This window comes from Lygodium microphyllum, chromosome 26 (assembly GCF_053477565.2).
Source record: "Lygodium microphyllum isolate KBCC chromosome 26, Lygodium_microphyllum_v1.1.10, whole genome shotgun sequence".
NCBI classification, from domain to species: domain Eukaryota; kingdom Viridiplantae; phylum Streptophyta; class Polypodiopsida; order Schizaeales; family Lygodiaceae; genus Lygodium; species Lygodium microphyllum.
In genome coordinates, this window is record NC_141160.1 from 103,861,996 (window position 1) to 103,878,738 (window position 16,743).

Here is a 16,743-nt window from a genome sequence, read left to right on the forward strand (position 1 = left end):
TGCCTCCCTGCATGGTGACATGGCTCAAGAGACTAGCTCATAGGCAGCCTAGTCAAGTTAAAGCTTGAAACTTTACATCTTTGGCAAGGGTTTTTACAAAGAAAATCCACTAAGGGAAAAATAGAGATCCACTATGGGAAAGACATATGAAAGATACAATGAAAATTATTTAGAACAATTTGTCCGAGTTGTTGATGATAGCGAAAGCATCTTCTTCTTCTTCATTTACGAACTAGTTCTGGTGGTGATCATTTTGCATCTGTTGTGCTCTTTTCTTGTGGAAACAATCACTAGCTGTATGGCCAGTCTTGCCACAGAATGACATATAATCCAATCCTTGTTGTTGGTGCTGAGTCCTCGACCACGACCTTTTGTTCCATAAGTGCCCTTGGTGTAGAAGAGACAAGAAAGAAGATTGAGAAAGCATGATCCTTGTAGTAGCTCCACCAAAAACCAAAGAATGGAAGAAGATGAATAACAAGGCACTAGGCATCTTTGCCTAGGGACTAAGTGATGATGTGCTACATCATATCTCTAGCATTAGAGATGCTAGAACTGCTTGGGAGGAACTTGACAGGATCTTTGGTATCCAAGTAAAGAATTCAAAGGTCAAATTACTCATGCAATTTTATAAACTGGATATAAGAGATAGTGCTTCCATGACCATGCACATTAACAGGTTCAAGAGCCTAAAAACCTAGCTTGCAACTCTTAAGAAGAATATTGATGAAGATGAAGCAATAGCCGTACTACTTGCAAGTGTAAATAAGGATCCATATGAGAATCTTGTGTCCACCCGAAGCAATGTTCCAAGTCTCTCACTTAAAGATATTGATTCATCGCCTTCATCATCTTCAAAGAGATCCCAAAGGTCTTTCCTCATGAGGTGATACATGGTCTTTTCCTTCCAGGCATGTAAGCCTTCTCCATTGAACTTTGCTATTTGTTTGAGCTCTACCATTTTTTATCAGCAACAAATTAGCCAACAAAGGAGTTGTACTTCAATGTGTCAAGAGACACAAGATGATTAGTATTTAACGACACTGCATGAGTATTAAAAAAATACTATCTTGGAGCTCAATGTCGGATGTTGATGCTTGATCTTCTTCTTTCTTTCGTTGATTTAGTGTGATGCTTTGCTGAAAATTAAGTGCTCGATAAGACTAGAGCGATAGAGTCTTCAGTGGACTGAAAGGAGTAAGAAAATGAAAGGTATTATGACCTTGAGGAAACTTGGCTATGGTTGCCCTTTTAGGATTCCAGGATAGGGGCCTAGTTTTTTACTTACTATAGATCACAGAGATGGCCACTTGGGAAACCCTTTGAGTTGGAGAGAGCTTAGATATGGCTCTTTGAAAGCCCTATGGTTGCAAGGCAGATTGCGTAACGCAGAGGGAAAATTGTCGTATGGACAGTAAATGGCACAATTCTGGACAACGGGTTTGAATTTTGACAGTGCTGAGCTTTGGAGTGGCCAATGCCAAGCTTTTATGTGATACAAAGTAGCGCCCTGAGTCATAGAACAAATCCCTAGAAGGAAGAAAGTTGAGATATGTTCTGACTTGAGAGATCCAGAAGCTCAACGTTAGGTAGGTGCTATTTTGGCTATGGCAGACACAAGGTTAAGTGGAGATGGAAGTGAGAAATGGAATCATGAGCTGGACTTGAGCTGACTACAAACAATTGTCTTGACTAACCTTCACATGAGAAGGTAAAGGATATTGAGGTTAAGAGGGATTGAGAGAGCAGAGAAGGGAGTTATGTCATGCTCAGTTGAGCTTTGACACCATGTAAAAATGTCAGACCTAGAGCATGGTAAGAGCTATGGAGGTTGGAAGATGAAGACTTAAATCATGTTGACATGGATAATGAGTAGATAACTGTTACACAAGTGAACTAGGTTCCAAGATGGAAGCTGTGACTCATAAAGATAATCTTGTGTATTGGACTGACAATGACAATGACACTAACTGAAAGAGGAAAGCATCATGATATTGCATTCATCATTATGAAAGTGATAGTCAAGTACAATGCTTTATAGAAGTTGGGTTGTTCCACTCTCCTCACTGTGCATGTAGGATTCAACACATCTCTTCTTGGAGCATACATCATTTGTCATTTCTCAACATAAAGAAGGGTCTAGTGACAACTACACCAATATTGTGAGCCCCAGCCCCAGACTAGACAATCACATTTCATGTATACATTAACACTTTCAAGATTTGCCATTGGAGTTGTATTGTGCCAACTTGGTAAGAATAATATGGATTTTTTTAATGAGTTTTGCTAGCAAACAACTCACTAAGATAGAGATGAATTATTCTACCATTTGAATGGGAAGGCTTAGGGATGGTCTATGCTGTAAATGAATTTTAAGATTATTTACTTGCTAGTCCCTTTACCTTTTTTGTTGATCATTAGGCTTTGTTGTGCTTGGGAAATAGGCCATGGACCACAAGTTGTATTGCTAGATGGCTATTATGTCTACTAGAGTTTGACTTTTGTGTGGTCATGTACAAAGGAAACATCACTACATTGCCCATCATATATAAAAAATAACAAGTGGTGATACCACAATTGGGTTTGACTTACCGTGATGCCTACTTGGTTAGAATCTAGCAAAAGCACAATTGTTCAAAGCTGATTTGACATCCTATTGGGCTAAGGATATAGTTCACATAAGGGAAAATGGCTTATTAGAATGACCAATAGAGAAGGCAAGGCTCACCCATCTTTTGATCAAGACTTGACCCTACCAAATGATTATAGGACAACTTAATTAATTAGGATACGACAATCTTCTTTGAAAATGTGTATGTGAGCATGAGACTAAGGATTTGCTCCAATAAGCACATAGATGAATAGCAAATGGTCACTTTGATACCAATGCCACATTTAAGAAATCCTTACACATCTCAGTTATGATGGCCAACCTTGTTCAAGGGTTCAGTGTGTTTTGTTAAGTATTGTGATGAGTGTCAACACTCCAAGTTTCCAATTTAAAGGACCAAATGAAGCTTTCTCCTATAATTTCTTGTCAACCCTTCAAAAAATGAGGAATTGACTTTTTGAGGCCCATTGATTCAACCATCCAATACTCTCAAGCCTGCTACATTATTGTGGCTACAGATTACATGAACGAATGGATTAATGCCTGTCCACTTTCTTGGTCATTCATAGAAAGTCTTCTCCTTACGATCCTTGAGCTAATGACCAAGTGGAATCCACCAACAAAATCGTGATTAATGTCTTGAACAAGACCATTGATTTGGAAAATAAGCTCATGGTAGCCTTGTGGGCCTACGGAACAACTTGAAGCTTACAAGACAACTAGGGTCCAAATCCCTTTTTGACACACATATTGAATAGATGTAGTTATGCCTCTGGAATTCCTTATTTCTAGTCTCTGCATAACAATGCAAAATTATTTGCAAGGCACTAAGACTTGGGCTAAATGCCTTGTAGAATTAGAACATGTGACTGAAGCTCACCTCTATAAAGGCAACCTAGTGTTCTTATATCCTATTAAAGGCATCAAGCATAAACTCAAACTCAAAGGCATTGGGCCTTATCATGTTCACGTGATCAATAGGACAAGAAATGTAGAACTCAAAACCTTGGAGGGGAAAACATTAGGCATTTCAATGGTAGTTGTATCAAGAAATCCTCGAGGACATTACTTACATAAGCCCCCCCATGCACCAAACTTGATATTCTTGTCAACATTGTCATGGTGGCAAAACAAACATGGTATGAGTAACTCAAGCAGCATGTTGAATACAATGCTTAGGCCATGTCCTTACACAAATCAGACTCTAAGGATGAGCATCTCATTCATCTAGCTTACCTCCAAGTCCAATTAACCACCATTAAGCATGTTACAACTAATGGTTTGATTGATGAAGGTTTAGACTTCAATATAGTACCACATATTGTTTGAATGCAACTTGGCCAATTGAAATTGACATAAAACCCTCTCCCATGCCACCTTTTAGCCTCTCAAGGCTTCCTAACCATTGTTCAAAAGGTTGATCTAGTGTAAAGGCACTTAACACAAACCCCATATCACTCTTTTATGGGTATCCTGAGCTCTTCTAGGGGCTCAAGGGTACTACCATGGCAATCACTTCATTTGGATCCTCAAATGGACCAAACCACATTTTGTCACTCTTCCCCACCTAAGGCAAGTTCAGAGCATCTAAAACCCATGAATACCTTTCAATGGAAACCACATCTCCTATAGACTTGTGCTATTGACCCTCCAAAGTAGTTTACTCTTCAAATTATGATAGAGGATGAGGAGGGTACTATAGTCCAAGATGATGCCTCTATCATGAGGGTCTTTACAAAGCATCTCTCTAGCATCGTTGGAAACCCCCAGAAGCTAGTTATTGAGTATAAGGAGAGCCTCCAACTCATGCTACAACCTTTGGAGGAGGTGATAGATAATGAATTCGCCCTTCTACTTGCGAGATTGTTCTTAGTAGATGAATTGCAATATACATTTCGGAGGACAAAAAAAAGTAAATCTCCTAAACCAAATGGTATACCAGCTCAAGTCTATCAAGTGGTATGGGGAACATGTGGGGCTGACATTTGTGCCTTTGCAAACCAATGTGTAAGAAAAGGGTAGATCGCTACACACGTCAATGAAGATCAAACTCCTTCCCAAATCCTTGGTTGGATCTAAGTGGGAAAATGGTGCCCCTTGAGTATGTTGAATGTGACAGATTAAGAAGTGTAGAGACTTCTACAAGCCTAACAAGGATATAATGGCCAAGCTAGGAGGCAGTGATTGAAAGGCTAACTACGTGGCATTGGAGGCTAACAAGCACATGGCATGCCACCCCAAGCAAAAAATAGAATCTCCTTCTTTGGAAAGTGGTAGCTAGGAAGTTGCCCACCAAGGGTAAGGGAGCCCAATACAAAGGGTATAGCCCTTATTGTGGACTCTATGCAGTTCACACTAAATCAGTAAGCCACCTATTTTGGCATTGTAGGGAGGATACATTAATTTGGACTAGCATGAAAGAGTGGATGAAGAAAGCTGGATTTAATGAAGTTATAGGAATGAGAGGAGCCTTACTTGGAGACAAAGGAAAGATAGACGAGGAAACTTGCAAAGTTTGGAATATTATTAGAGCAGTGATGATCAAGAATGTATGGAGTAACAGAAATAAAGTTGTCTTGAATCCCTAAACATGAATTAGTGAAACATGTGCGAGAGGAAGACGTGCTAGCACTACCTTGGGTTTTGAAAAAGAAAGACCGTGGCTTCAATGTGGCTTGTATTATCGTGCTCAAGTCCAGATAGAGTTTTGGCTTATGCCTATTCATCCCATCTTGGTATACATAGTTCCCCTTTATATATGTTTCTTTTGATTCTATTAATATATTCCATCTAAATAGAATATAGATTGACTCAATCATTGGATATTCCACAAACCCATGCTAGTCCCTCAAACCCATATTTTCTCGTGTGTTTCGAAAACACATTTGTCTATCCCGAAAGCCACCTTATATTCCTCCATCATGTGATCTTCCTCATAACAAAATAGGTGAGACTACCAGCCATTCATGGCTGTGGTGGCCGTGCCAACTTCTCATCTCTCCACCACCACGTCCGTGACCATGGCCATGGCTGCTCAGAACAGTAGCACGAGCTTCCTCTGCGGTCACTGCCCTGCCTTCCCTGTGATCCGCTCGTGCACCATCCCATGCCCCTGCCCTTCTCCCCTGCAAATTAATAAGAAGGGCAAACCCTGGCATCAGAGCCCGGCCCTCTCCCCTTTCCTGCGGTCTTCTTATCAACCCACCACGCTGAGAGTCCGTTCGAACCCTAGCCCCCCCCCTGCCCCTGCCGTCACTCCCCTCTCAGACCTCTATGATTTTATCTGCCATGGACCCCTGCTCTCCAAGGTTGGGCTCGGCCCGGATTCCATCACTTCCTCCATGGATGAATGGCTCGAATTGGGGCTACGTCTCTCGCGGCAGCTCGGCTTCAATGAGCTCTTCTTGTCTCCCGAGGAGAAAATTAGGGTTTACCATTACTACATCCCCGTTTTCATGTGGGTCAAGAAGCAGCTCCAGCAACACAGGTCTCAGTTCCAAGAGGATGAGGTGCCGCCCTTAGTGGTGAGTCCCATCTTATGCTCTGTCATGATCAATTCATAAAACGGAGTGCTTAGAAGTGCCTATACATGGACATGCTTATCTGATCAATAATACCCTCTCATGCTTTATCATGATTTATCCATAAAACAGAGTGCTTAGAGGAGGCAATGCCTACACATCGATATGCATTTGTGATCAACAATACCCTGTTGTGCAGCATTTTGTTAGTCCGTAAAACAGAGTGTTTAGAGGAGGCAACGCCTACACGTTGATATGCGTTTGTGATCCACAAAATTGAATATTTCTTGCTCACGTAGTGTTACTATTCAATGCTGTCTAGAAGCAGAAAGATTGTATGTAGTGATGCAATTCTATTTCCTGTACATACACAACGTGCGATTGTGACTGATCCCCTTAAAGTATCGGAGTACAAAATATATTTTCATGCAATAGGAAAAGCTATTCTGAAAAGATATGTATTTGGTATTGACATTGGTGAGCATTTTTTAATCAGCATTCAAGCTTGTATGCATAACTGGAAGACTTATTTGTTATCAGCGTTCAGGCTTTTACATTGAAAAAGGTTTGTATCAACATACAAGCTTTTGTCTATGATATAGACAGATAGCCTCCTTAAAAAACAGTCATAAAAAACAGTGGAACTGCTTTACATTTCTTAAGCTGTCTCAGTCAAATGACATTCTAAGCCAAGATTGGTGCATGTGCACACATGAATTACTTGCATTATCATAATGTCCAAAGGTTTGTTGTATTACCTTGCAGATTGGCGTCAGTGCTCCTCAGGGTTGTGGTAAAAGCACGCTTGTATATTCTCTTGATTACCTTTTCAACTCCTTGGGCAGGTGAGTCTAGTGCCATTATCTGTATTAGTTTTCATGCTCTTGACTGTATTCGCCATAAACTGTTGCATTCAAAAGTGAGCTTTGTTCTGGAGGCTTGCTATTTATTTGCAAAGATTGTGCGTAAAAAACATTGTAAGCTTTTGTCAGCTTAGCAAACTGCTTACATAGTCCAGTAAAAACTTGCCATACAATGCCAGATCTGCGGTCTCTGTTTCGATCGATGACTTCTACCTCACAGGGGCTGGTCAGGTATGTATTTGCTGATAGTGAGGGTTTTTTTAAGAAGGAAGTTGGAGAGAATTAAAATCATGGTTGTATTTTGATGCATCACATAGTTGCTGTATAGTCATAGAGGTGGGTGGATTGTATAGATTGAGATGGACAGTTAATTTGTCTGGTCTGGATTGGAAACTGAGTTCCAAAGGCAAGAAAAATAGATTTTTTAAAAAATGTTTAGAAAGTTGTTGATGGTTTTTAACTTGTTGAGGTCGTTAAAAGGAATTGATACAGTTGTGTTTACGATGTTATTGCATCACCAATACTTATCGTATATTATTGTTTGACATTTCATTTAATATTGAAGGGTCCAAACGAGAAAAGGATGTTGAAGTATGGATGGAGGCCATAGTGAATATTATGTTGTAATAGATATCTTTAGTATCTAGGTCTTTTTTATAGGGTTGGCAAAAATTTGGTGGAAAGAGTGGTGTTGGTAGCATCAAATCGATCCTACTACTTTTCTTGGAGTGAGGTCAAAGACATGGCTCACAGTCTAGAAAAGATCTCTATGTATACCACATGACACGATCAAGATGAATGATTTCTTCTAACTCAAGCAAAAGAAACTAGTTTGAAGATAAAAGCCATTATTCATTAGTTGACAATTAAAAATATGCACCTTAAATTACCTCAGAGCATTTGGTGTGTTAATAAAGTGTTTCCACCAATTCAAAGTTATGTGATAGATTTTGCATTAGTTGTTTTCAAAAATTGCTTGTATACATTTGATGATTTTGAATAGATGTCAAGGTGTACTCATTTCTCGAGTGGGGGACTGGATTTGACTCATTGAATTGGTACAAAATGGTATCGCATTCAAAGACCAATACCCAAGTCTCCAACCTTTACTTTGTGATGTTTATGTGCTAAAGGACTCGCTCAATTGCAAACTAGAGAGTCATTGTTTAGTTTTAGTTTGAGAGTGGGTGATCAGTGAAAAGAAATGGTATGTGAACACAGAGTAAACAAAGTATACACTATCTGTAAAATGCTGAATGCGAATCAGTGAGTGAGACTACGAATGATACAATTAGGGGGTCTTGACCCCTGTGTCTCAAGGACCGAAGCAGAGGTGTTTGAGAATGGTGTTAAGAGTGTGTTGTACTTGAGATGGATAGTAGTAGTAGTAGCAGCCCATCAGGTTGTGATGAAGATGTTGATGCAATAGAGGGAACAATGTTCAATTTTCCACAATCTTTGATTAACTTGGATGATGATGGTAGCAGAAAAAATAGGTACCAGTGATGGAACACAGCTGTGATAATTTTAGCAGTCCACATGCATCCAGGAGATAATGATGGGTTTAGGGTGGCCTCACAATCAACAAAACATAGCTTTGATTAACTTGGATGATGATGGTAGCAGAAAAAGTAGGTACCAGTGATGGAACACAGCTGTGATAATATTAGCAGTCCACATGCATCCAGGAGATGATGATACCATACAAACAACACGTGTGAATGACATGCTGTGGACCGGCAGTATCTCAGACTTCCTCTCTAGATGGATGTGATCTGATACAACAAGAATGGAGGAGTGGACCCTAAGGAGAGGCCCTAAAGGCACCCAATACAAAGCCTAATAAAGATCCCAACACCCATGATATGTACACCATTAACAGGCTGTAGACAGGTTGCCAAGCACCTCAAATCCAATCTGCACACAAGACATGATACAAGTTTTATCCTCAAACATAAGAGGAATGGACATCATACTTAGCTTCTAGCCATAGAGCCGAACATGCTTAACTCTTGAGCTTGGGAGCTAGCAACAAATCGGGCCATGGTCACATCCCAAGAGTTGGCCATACCACCAGCCTACACCATCCCAATGTATAGATGTGTCAGCCTATGTGCCAAGAGTCTAGGAGTAGTGATCACAAAATGAATGTGCACTAGAGCTCCTTGAGTCCTATAAATAGGTCTTGGCTACCCTAACCATGAAGTGCCCCTAGTGTATTCACACTAAGTCATTTCATCACCACTTTGACCAATGCTACTAGTACCCATTTGAATGTCCAAGGATGTAATGTTAGGTGCTCCTAGAAACTCTAGGGAAACATGGAGAGAAGTAATGCCATCTCTTTGCCATAGTCTAGAGGGAAACATATTCCAGTGCCTATCACTTATCCACCTTGTCTAAAATGTGCTCACACTAATTAGTGAGACCCATTGGTTGTCAAAAGATGACGTACCAGCGAGACAATAGGGTTTGCGGGGAGGAACAAGGTGTGAACTCGGCAAACACGGAGAAGAGAAGAGAAGAGAGAAGAAACTCTGATGAATGAAATGATGAAGTTTCGAATCATGGAGTGAATGTGATACATGGGACCAAGGGTGCCGTAGCACAAGGAAGATGATGAAGACAACGACGAACCACGAACCGCAATGTCTTCCTGAAGGGGTGTGAGGGTAGTAGAGAGGCTGGAGAGAAGAGGTGACAGATTGAATGAATGAGCTGTAAGGAATGAATGAGAGAGTGGCCTATAAATAGGCACAGTCAGTCTAGGATGGCGCCCCTTTTTGGGGCTGCAAACCCTAAACGCAAAACGCAGAAACACAAAAATGCAAATTGTTAGTGAAGGGTTTCTCAATTCCCCCTTTCATGCCCAAAAAGGGGAACAAGAGAAAAGTGAGGTGGAGATGCAATGCTACATGCTAAAGAATGCTCATGCAGCAGGTGCCACTTCGACAGTGTCCCTTGTGGGGAAATTGGTCACTTGCCCAAGCGCCCTAGTACAAAGATGATGAAATCATGCAATGCAGAGGAATGTTGGACTTTGTGTGGTGCCAAGAACCATAAGGATATACCCGTACTCGATCTCGAGAGGTGGCTCCATGCTAACCAATTGACCAATGCAAAAAGATGAAGAGGAGGAAGATGTAGAGGATCCCTAAGATCCAAGATTTCCACCGGAAAGGGAACCTGCAATAAAGACTAGTAGACAGAGTGAACTGGAGAACCCGAAACACAACCTCGGGAGAGAAGCCACTAGCTTCGTGCATCCATGCTGGAAGGAATACAAAGGCCTCGTCACCAAGCCGCGGCTGAACCTTCGAGGTCTCGATCTAGGTGGTACCTGAAGATCTTGGGTATCAGTAGAAGAGATAACTGGTCGAAGACATCTACCCCAAGAAAGTAGAGGATGGGTGAATAACTTCATTTCAAGCCCAAAAAGGGGGAACAAGAGAAAAGTGAGGTGGAGATGCAATGCTATATGCTAAAGAATGCTCATGCAGCAAGTGCCACTTCGACAGTGTCCCTTGTGGGGAAATTGGTCACTTGCCCAAGTGCCCTAGTACAAAGATGATGAAATCATGCAATGCAGAGGAATGTTGGACTTTGTGTGGTGCCAAGAACCATAAGGATATACCCGTACTCGATCTCGAGAGGTGGCTCCATGCTAACCAATTGACCAATGCAAAAAGATGAAGAGGAGGAAGAAGATGTAGAGGATCCCTAAGATCCAAGATTTCCACCGGAAAGGGAACCTGCTATAAAGACTAGTAGACAGAGTGAACTGGAGAACCCGAAACACAACCTCGGGAGAGAAGCCACTAGCTTCGTGCATCCATGCTGGAAGGAATACGAAGGCCTCGTCACCAAGTCGCGGTTGAACCTTCGAGGTCCCGATCTAGGTGGTACCTGAAGATCCTGGGTATCAGTAGAAGAGATAACTGGTCAAAGACAGCCACCCCAAGAAAGTAGAGGATGGGTGAATAACTTTATGTGGAGTAGGTTCTCCCTCTGAGGTGGGAGGTGGAGGGGCCCCCGCTGAAGTCGAAGAAGTAGATGCCTCCTCTGAGGGCAAAGAAATAACAACCCCCTCTGAATCCCCTTCTGAAGTAGATAGGGAATCCAAAAACTCATGGATCACGGACTCCGAAATGCTTGATGATGAAGGAAGTGCCGTTGGTCATGCTGAAGAAGGTATCTGGGGTGCTGAAGAGCTCCCAGAGGTAGCTTCTTGAACCTGAGTAGTCGAGGGTGGGGAAGGGTGGGGCTCAGAATGAGCAAGAGGTGGGCAACAGTTGAAGTCTCTCAGTGGAGTGGACTGGGTAGCCAAAGAAGAGAAAGGAGTCGAGCAGCCATTGTCTCTCGAAGGAGCGTATTGACGAGGAGACGATATTAGACAATCACTCTCTCTCGATGGAGCGGACTGCAAATCTGTAGGTCGTGGAAGCCACTGTACTTGAAAATAAGTGGGAGAAGACTGTCGTTGGCGTTGTGACGATCTCAAGAGGTCGTAGCGCCAATCAATCCTCCATGTGCTCGAAAGGACTTAGTGTGCATCGGATGCGTCTTATTGCCTTGAGCATAGTACTCTAATAGCCGATACAAAACGTTTTCTGTGGCCTAGAAAGGAAAGGTGTCACAAGGAGTGCCTAGTGGAAGAGGCATGTACTTCGGAGGGGTGGGGAGCAAAGGTCGATGTCGACAGTCTTTGGTGGGATGACCATTTGTGCCGCAGTAGGAACATCCAATAGAAGGGCAATTTGTCGAGGGAGATGCCATGGTACCGGTGTGCCTTGTTGATGAAGGAAGAGGTCAGCCTCCATGAACCACGAACCACAATGTTCGCCTCAAGGGGTGTGAGGGTAGTGTGAAGCACGAAGCGCAATGTCCGCCTCAAGGGGTAGGAGGGCAGTGGAAGGGCTGGAAGTGAGCTGCCAGTGGGAGGAGGATGCGACCAATAGTAAGAGGTTGCAACCAATAGAAAAACGCGGGTGAGGAGAGAGAAAGACTAAAAACGCAGGTAGGACAGCTTGCAAGAGAGAAAAAGACTAAAAATGCAGGCAACAGGAGAGAGAAAGACTAAAAACCGTAGGAAGCAGGATTGATGGATGCCAAACCCGCCACCGGTCTTTGCCTTCATTGGAGTGGAAGATCTTTGCCGCTGTTTGAGCAGATCCAGCTCTGATACCATGTCAAAAGATGACGTATCAGCGAGACAGTAGGGTTTGCGGGGAGGAACAAGGAGTGAACTCGGCAAACGTGGAGAAGAGAAGAGAAGAGAGAAAAAACTCTGATGAATGGAATGATGAAGTTCTGAATCATGGAATGAATGTGATACATGGGACCAAGGGTGCCATAGCACAAGGAAGATGATGAAGGCAGCCATGAACCATGAACCGCAATGTCCTCCTGAAGGGGTGTGAGGGTAGTGGAGAGGCTGGAGAGAAGAGGTGATGGACTGAATGAATTAGCCATAAGGAATGAATGAGAGAGTGGCCTATAAATAGGCACAGTCAGTCTAGGATGGCGCCCCTTTTTGGGGCTGCAAACCCTAAACGCAAAACACAGAAACGCAAAAATGCAATTTGCGGGTGAAGGCTGAAGGATTTCTCAACATTGGTCATATGGCTTAAAGAGCACCTCCTCAACCAGCTCCCATGGCGTCGAAGGGATTGTATAGACAAGATGTGACCTTGACCTCCACTTCTAAATTTCCATCTATCTCTAGCACATGGTCAAAAGCAGCCAAGCCTACTTTTCCACAAGACCCTTCAACCCAAAAGATCTTTGTCTATGAATCAAGTTATTACTCCTCATCCCACTAGTATATCCTTTAAAACTAACAAAGCTCACTCTAATTTGTATTCACTCTCCTGTTGCACGTTCACCTAAAGCATATTAATTGAAGTAAGGCATGTGTCTTGACTCCTATGGTCTATATGCTTATTGCTTGTGTTTCAATTAGGAACAAATAGTTACAAAGACCCATAGTTTTTTATCAAAGCATAGACTCGGAGAGTTAAACACTCCCATATTAGTTCTTTCTCTTTGGTTGAGCTTCACAGTTTGAGACCAACCTTATGAATCACTTAGATGAATGTTAGAGCATTGACCAAAACATGAGGAAAATTTCAATAGAAATTGCTACTACTCTAAAAGCTTGGTTAAAAAGATTGATTGTGTTATCTTTTGTCACTGTTATACTAAAAAGCTTCAAATTAGGCTTTTTAAGTAGCTTGCTTATCATAGGAAAAGTACACATAGCAACACTCGGCTTTAAGGCAATCCAAGCTTACAAATAGATCACTAGTGTCATTTGACATTTGGGTTTTTGCAAAGCAACATGGAGGCTTTTGCTCTCGAGGCTGAGTACTGCTTTCCTTGAGGCTCCCATGAAGGCCATTCATTCACAAGTGCTGCAATTGAATACGGTCTTCACTTGTCTTCATCGGATGCTTCTCCTCTCCCCTTCAAAATTGACATGATGGAGTGAGAGCTAGTACTTCTCCTTCCACTCTCTGTAGCGAGAAATAGCAATATTACTCCGTTCGTGCTTATAGAATTTTGGTCATTGTATTGATATAGTCATGTCTTTGTGTCATTATCCTCCATTATTCTCCGTGCCTTGATTATTCCTTCTTGTCTTGATTATCATGCTTGTAAAAGGATGCTTGGGCAAGTGAACAATTCCCCCATGAGAACACTATTCAATTGATACCACCACATTATGCATAACGTTTTGTTTGAGCATAATACTTTGCATTACCCCTTATATCGCTCATGCATTAGTATTGTGTAATGTGAAACTAAGCGCTATGAATGGGAGAAAATATGTGAAAGTATGCATCTATTCAAGGTGAAAACTCCTCACATATGTCAACATGTATTCTTTTACCTCATCAAGGAGTGGTTAACTAGGATCCACCACATTTGCAACACATTATCATTATGGCAGTCTATTATGGCAACTATAATTGCAACTTACCTCATACTTTGTCAACCCATTTTTGCCTTGCAATGGTTCTTTTTATGGAGGATGTAAACATCTCAAGTCTTATTGATAATCTAAGCCATCAAAAGAAGGGGGGAACTAACAAAAGAAAGAAAAAGACCCATTGAATTGTGTTACTTGACAATAAGATATCCATTGCCTCTACGATGGTAGGCCCATGGGCAACCCGTCACGACACACTTGGTCCGATGCCTTGGTTTTTTTTGGGGAGGGGATGTCTTAGGTATAAAAGATGGTGGAGACGTGGCTCACCATGTTGGGGACACAATTTTTTTGGGCCTAAGAGGGGGTGTTAAGCCACTAATATTAGGGCTTGCATTGATTTGCATTATTATGCATTGATTCCAATCATGTCTCCATAATCCAACCTCAAAAAGCAATTAATGCTCATTGTAAAAATAAAGGGCTTTTTATTTCAATGGTAGGACAAATGTACCACAATCCTCTATAGAGTCAAATTTTTGTGCATCCCTTGTCCATGATCATTCATAGGCTCAATTCTCAGCCATCAGCCAACTATCCTCCCACTATTATCCATACACTATCTAGAGCTGTTGGTGGTCATCTCAACCCGTTCCTTGTTTAAAGGATATTGTCATCATTGGAGGACATTTGTCTACTATCTAATTTCGAATAGAGGGTCGAGTTTTAGGCAGTTTGCCCTTGGTTGTTGAATAAGTGCCTAGACTATTGGCAACGTTGGTAGTAGCTATTTTTCTTTGGGAACCTAATTTCAATCATGGGGTGAGTTACTTAGCTTCTCATTAGTCAATTGGGACTTTTGGTTGTTGCTCTTTCCACCCCTTTGCTTCCCCTTTTGAGGGGTGGAAAGAAGGTGAAACCGGTCTATGACTCACATAAAGCGGTAGTTCCTTCAATTAATACCTGGTCTTTTCACTGACACACACACAAACAGAGACCTCACTGCCTCGCTCAACACCAGATTGGCCCCGAAGACCGGCGCCCCTCTTGGAATTTCTTTATCAATTAAAAGATGGAAAGTTACAAAAATGAAATGTTCCAAAATACATAACCTGTGAACAGTTGGTTTTCATCTTTTCTGAGTAAATCCCATTTGCGTAAGGACAATATAGCATGATAGAACAACATCCCTTTTAGGAGAGCATTTTCAGTGACCATAACTCAATAATTCATGTGTAGAATTGCAGTCTGCAGAACTCTGTATTTATTGTTTTTACTCTCTAGCAGAACATCCCTTTTAGGAAAGCATTTTATGTGACCATAACTCAATAATTCATGTGCACAATTGCAGTCTACAGAACTCTGTATTTACTGTTTTTACTGTCCATCATATCTAGAACAACATCCCTTTTAGGAAAGCATTTTTTGTAATGATAACTTAATAATTCATGTGCAGAATTGCAGTCTGCAGAAGTCTGTATTTACTGTTTTTACTGTCCAGCATATCCAAAACAACATCCCTTTTAGGAAAGCATTTTCTGTGACCTTAACTCAATGATTCATGTGCAGAATTGCAGTCTGCGGAACTCTGTATTTACTGTTTTTACTATCCAGCATATCCAGAACAACATCCCTTTTAGCTTGGCATCATTTCAACAGTAAAACAGTCCCACAAACAACACTAAATCAGAGTTGAAAAACCCTGTTTCTATGTGGCATGGTCATTACTTGTGTTAGTTTCGGCATTGGAGAAGCCAACAACTGCTCTTGAACCTGGACAGTGAGGCTCTTGCCTCAACAGAAGTGCAAAGAAAACACAGAACTGTACCTTTGATGGAATTAGCCCACATGCAAAGCATTTCCTCTGAGAATAGAAAGAGAGTTGACCAGAGGAAGCAAGCTCCACCTTCGTACATGAGTCAGAGACGACGAAGTACTCTCCATAGCTAATAAACTTGTAGCAATCTGCCCTCAGCTCCTCCAAACTTCATTCTTAGATTTGCCTCTCATGTCTATTACGTTTTTAAAAAAATGCTCTCTCTCTCTCTCTCTCTCTCTCTTTTGGGAATTTGTGCCACATGGCATACATGTTACAAATTTCCCGTTTAAACCTTCTGGTCTAAAATTCTCCATGATCGGTGCAAAATTTAACCTCAACACAAACCGTAGAATTAATCCTCATGCAAAAATGAAGATAATGACGTGAACAGATTCTGGGATCCAAAAATAGTAACTCCCTAAATTTTAGGCATGCTGACCTTTGCATTTCTCAAGTTCTTCTGAGCAACTTTTATTATTGCAACCACATTGAAAAGTGTAATGTGACTCAATTACGGTGACTTTTATTCCATGAGCATTCTCACATGTGCATCTTCTGTCTTGGCCAGACTCATTATCTTGTACCATCTCCAGTGGCTAAGCACATAGTCCCAAACCACTGGCATTCTATTCTTCAGTGCCCATTCAATATGGAACTGGTCCTAAGGCTCAGACAAACCATTAGTCCAATTTGTCCCAATGATTGTCTCTTTTAGCCATGCAAAGATCCCGACTTAATCCGAGAGAACTCTGGGGGTAAAAAGCAACAGCAACTAAAGAAAATAAAAATAAAATATTTATATAAGTAAATAAGGAAAGCGATGTAAAGAAAAATACCCTAACATAGAATCATAAATAGAAATAGTACGACAAAGCACAGACTGATAAAAAGAACACAGTTAGGGTTAGGGTTACAGTAACTCAAAGACAATGAACATAGTGAATAATTGAAATGATATGACTACTAATAATACGATGCTTATGCAACAAACACACTAT

General features: G+C 41.4%; 1 protein-coding gene across 1 annotated transcript in view; it reads left to right on the forward strand.

The window, feature by feature from the left end:
- The first annotated feature begins 5,497 nt into the window (after nt 1-5,497).
- The window catches only part of LOC148013622 (P-loop containing nucleoside triphosphate hydrolases superfamily protein), a 28,374-nt gene continuing 17,128 nt past the window's right edge, over nt 5,498-16,743 (forward strand). Inside the window, exons 1-3 of the mRNA XM_087668625.1 lie at nt 5,498-6,135; nt 6,898-6,977; nt 7,175-7,226. Of these exons, the coding sequence (XP_087524751.1) occupies nt 5,578-6,135; nt 6,898-6,977; nt 7,175-7,226 (690 nt within the window). The 5' untranslated portion in view covers nt 5,498-5,577. The remainder of the gene's footprint in view (nt 6,136-6,897; nt 6,978-7,174; nt 7,227-16,743) is intronic.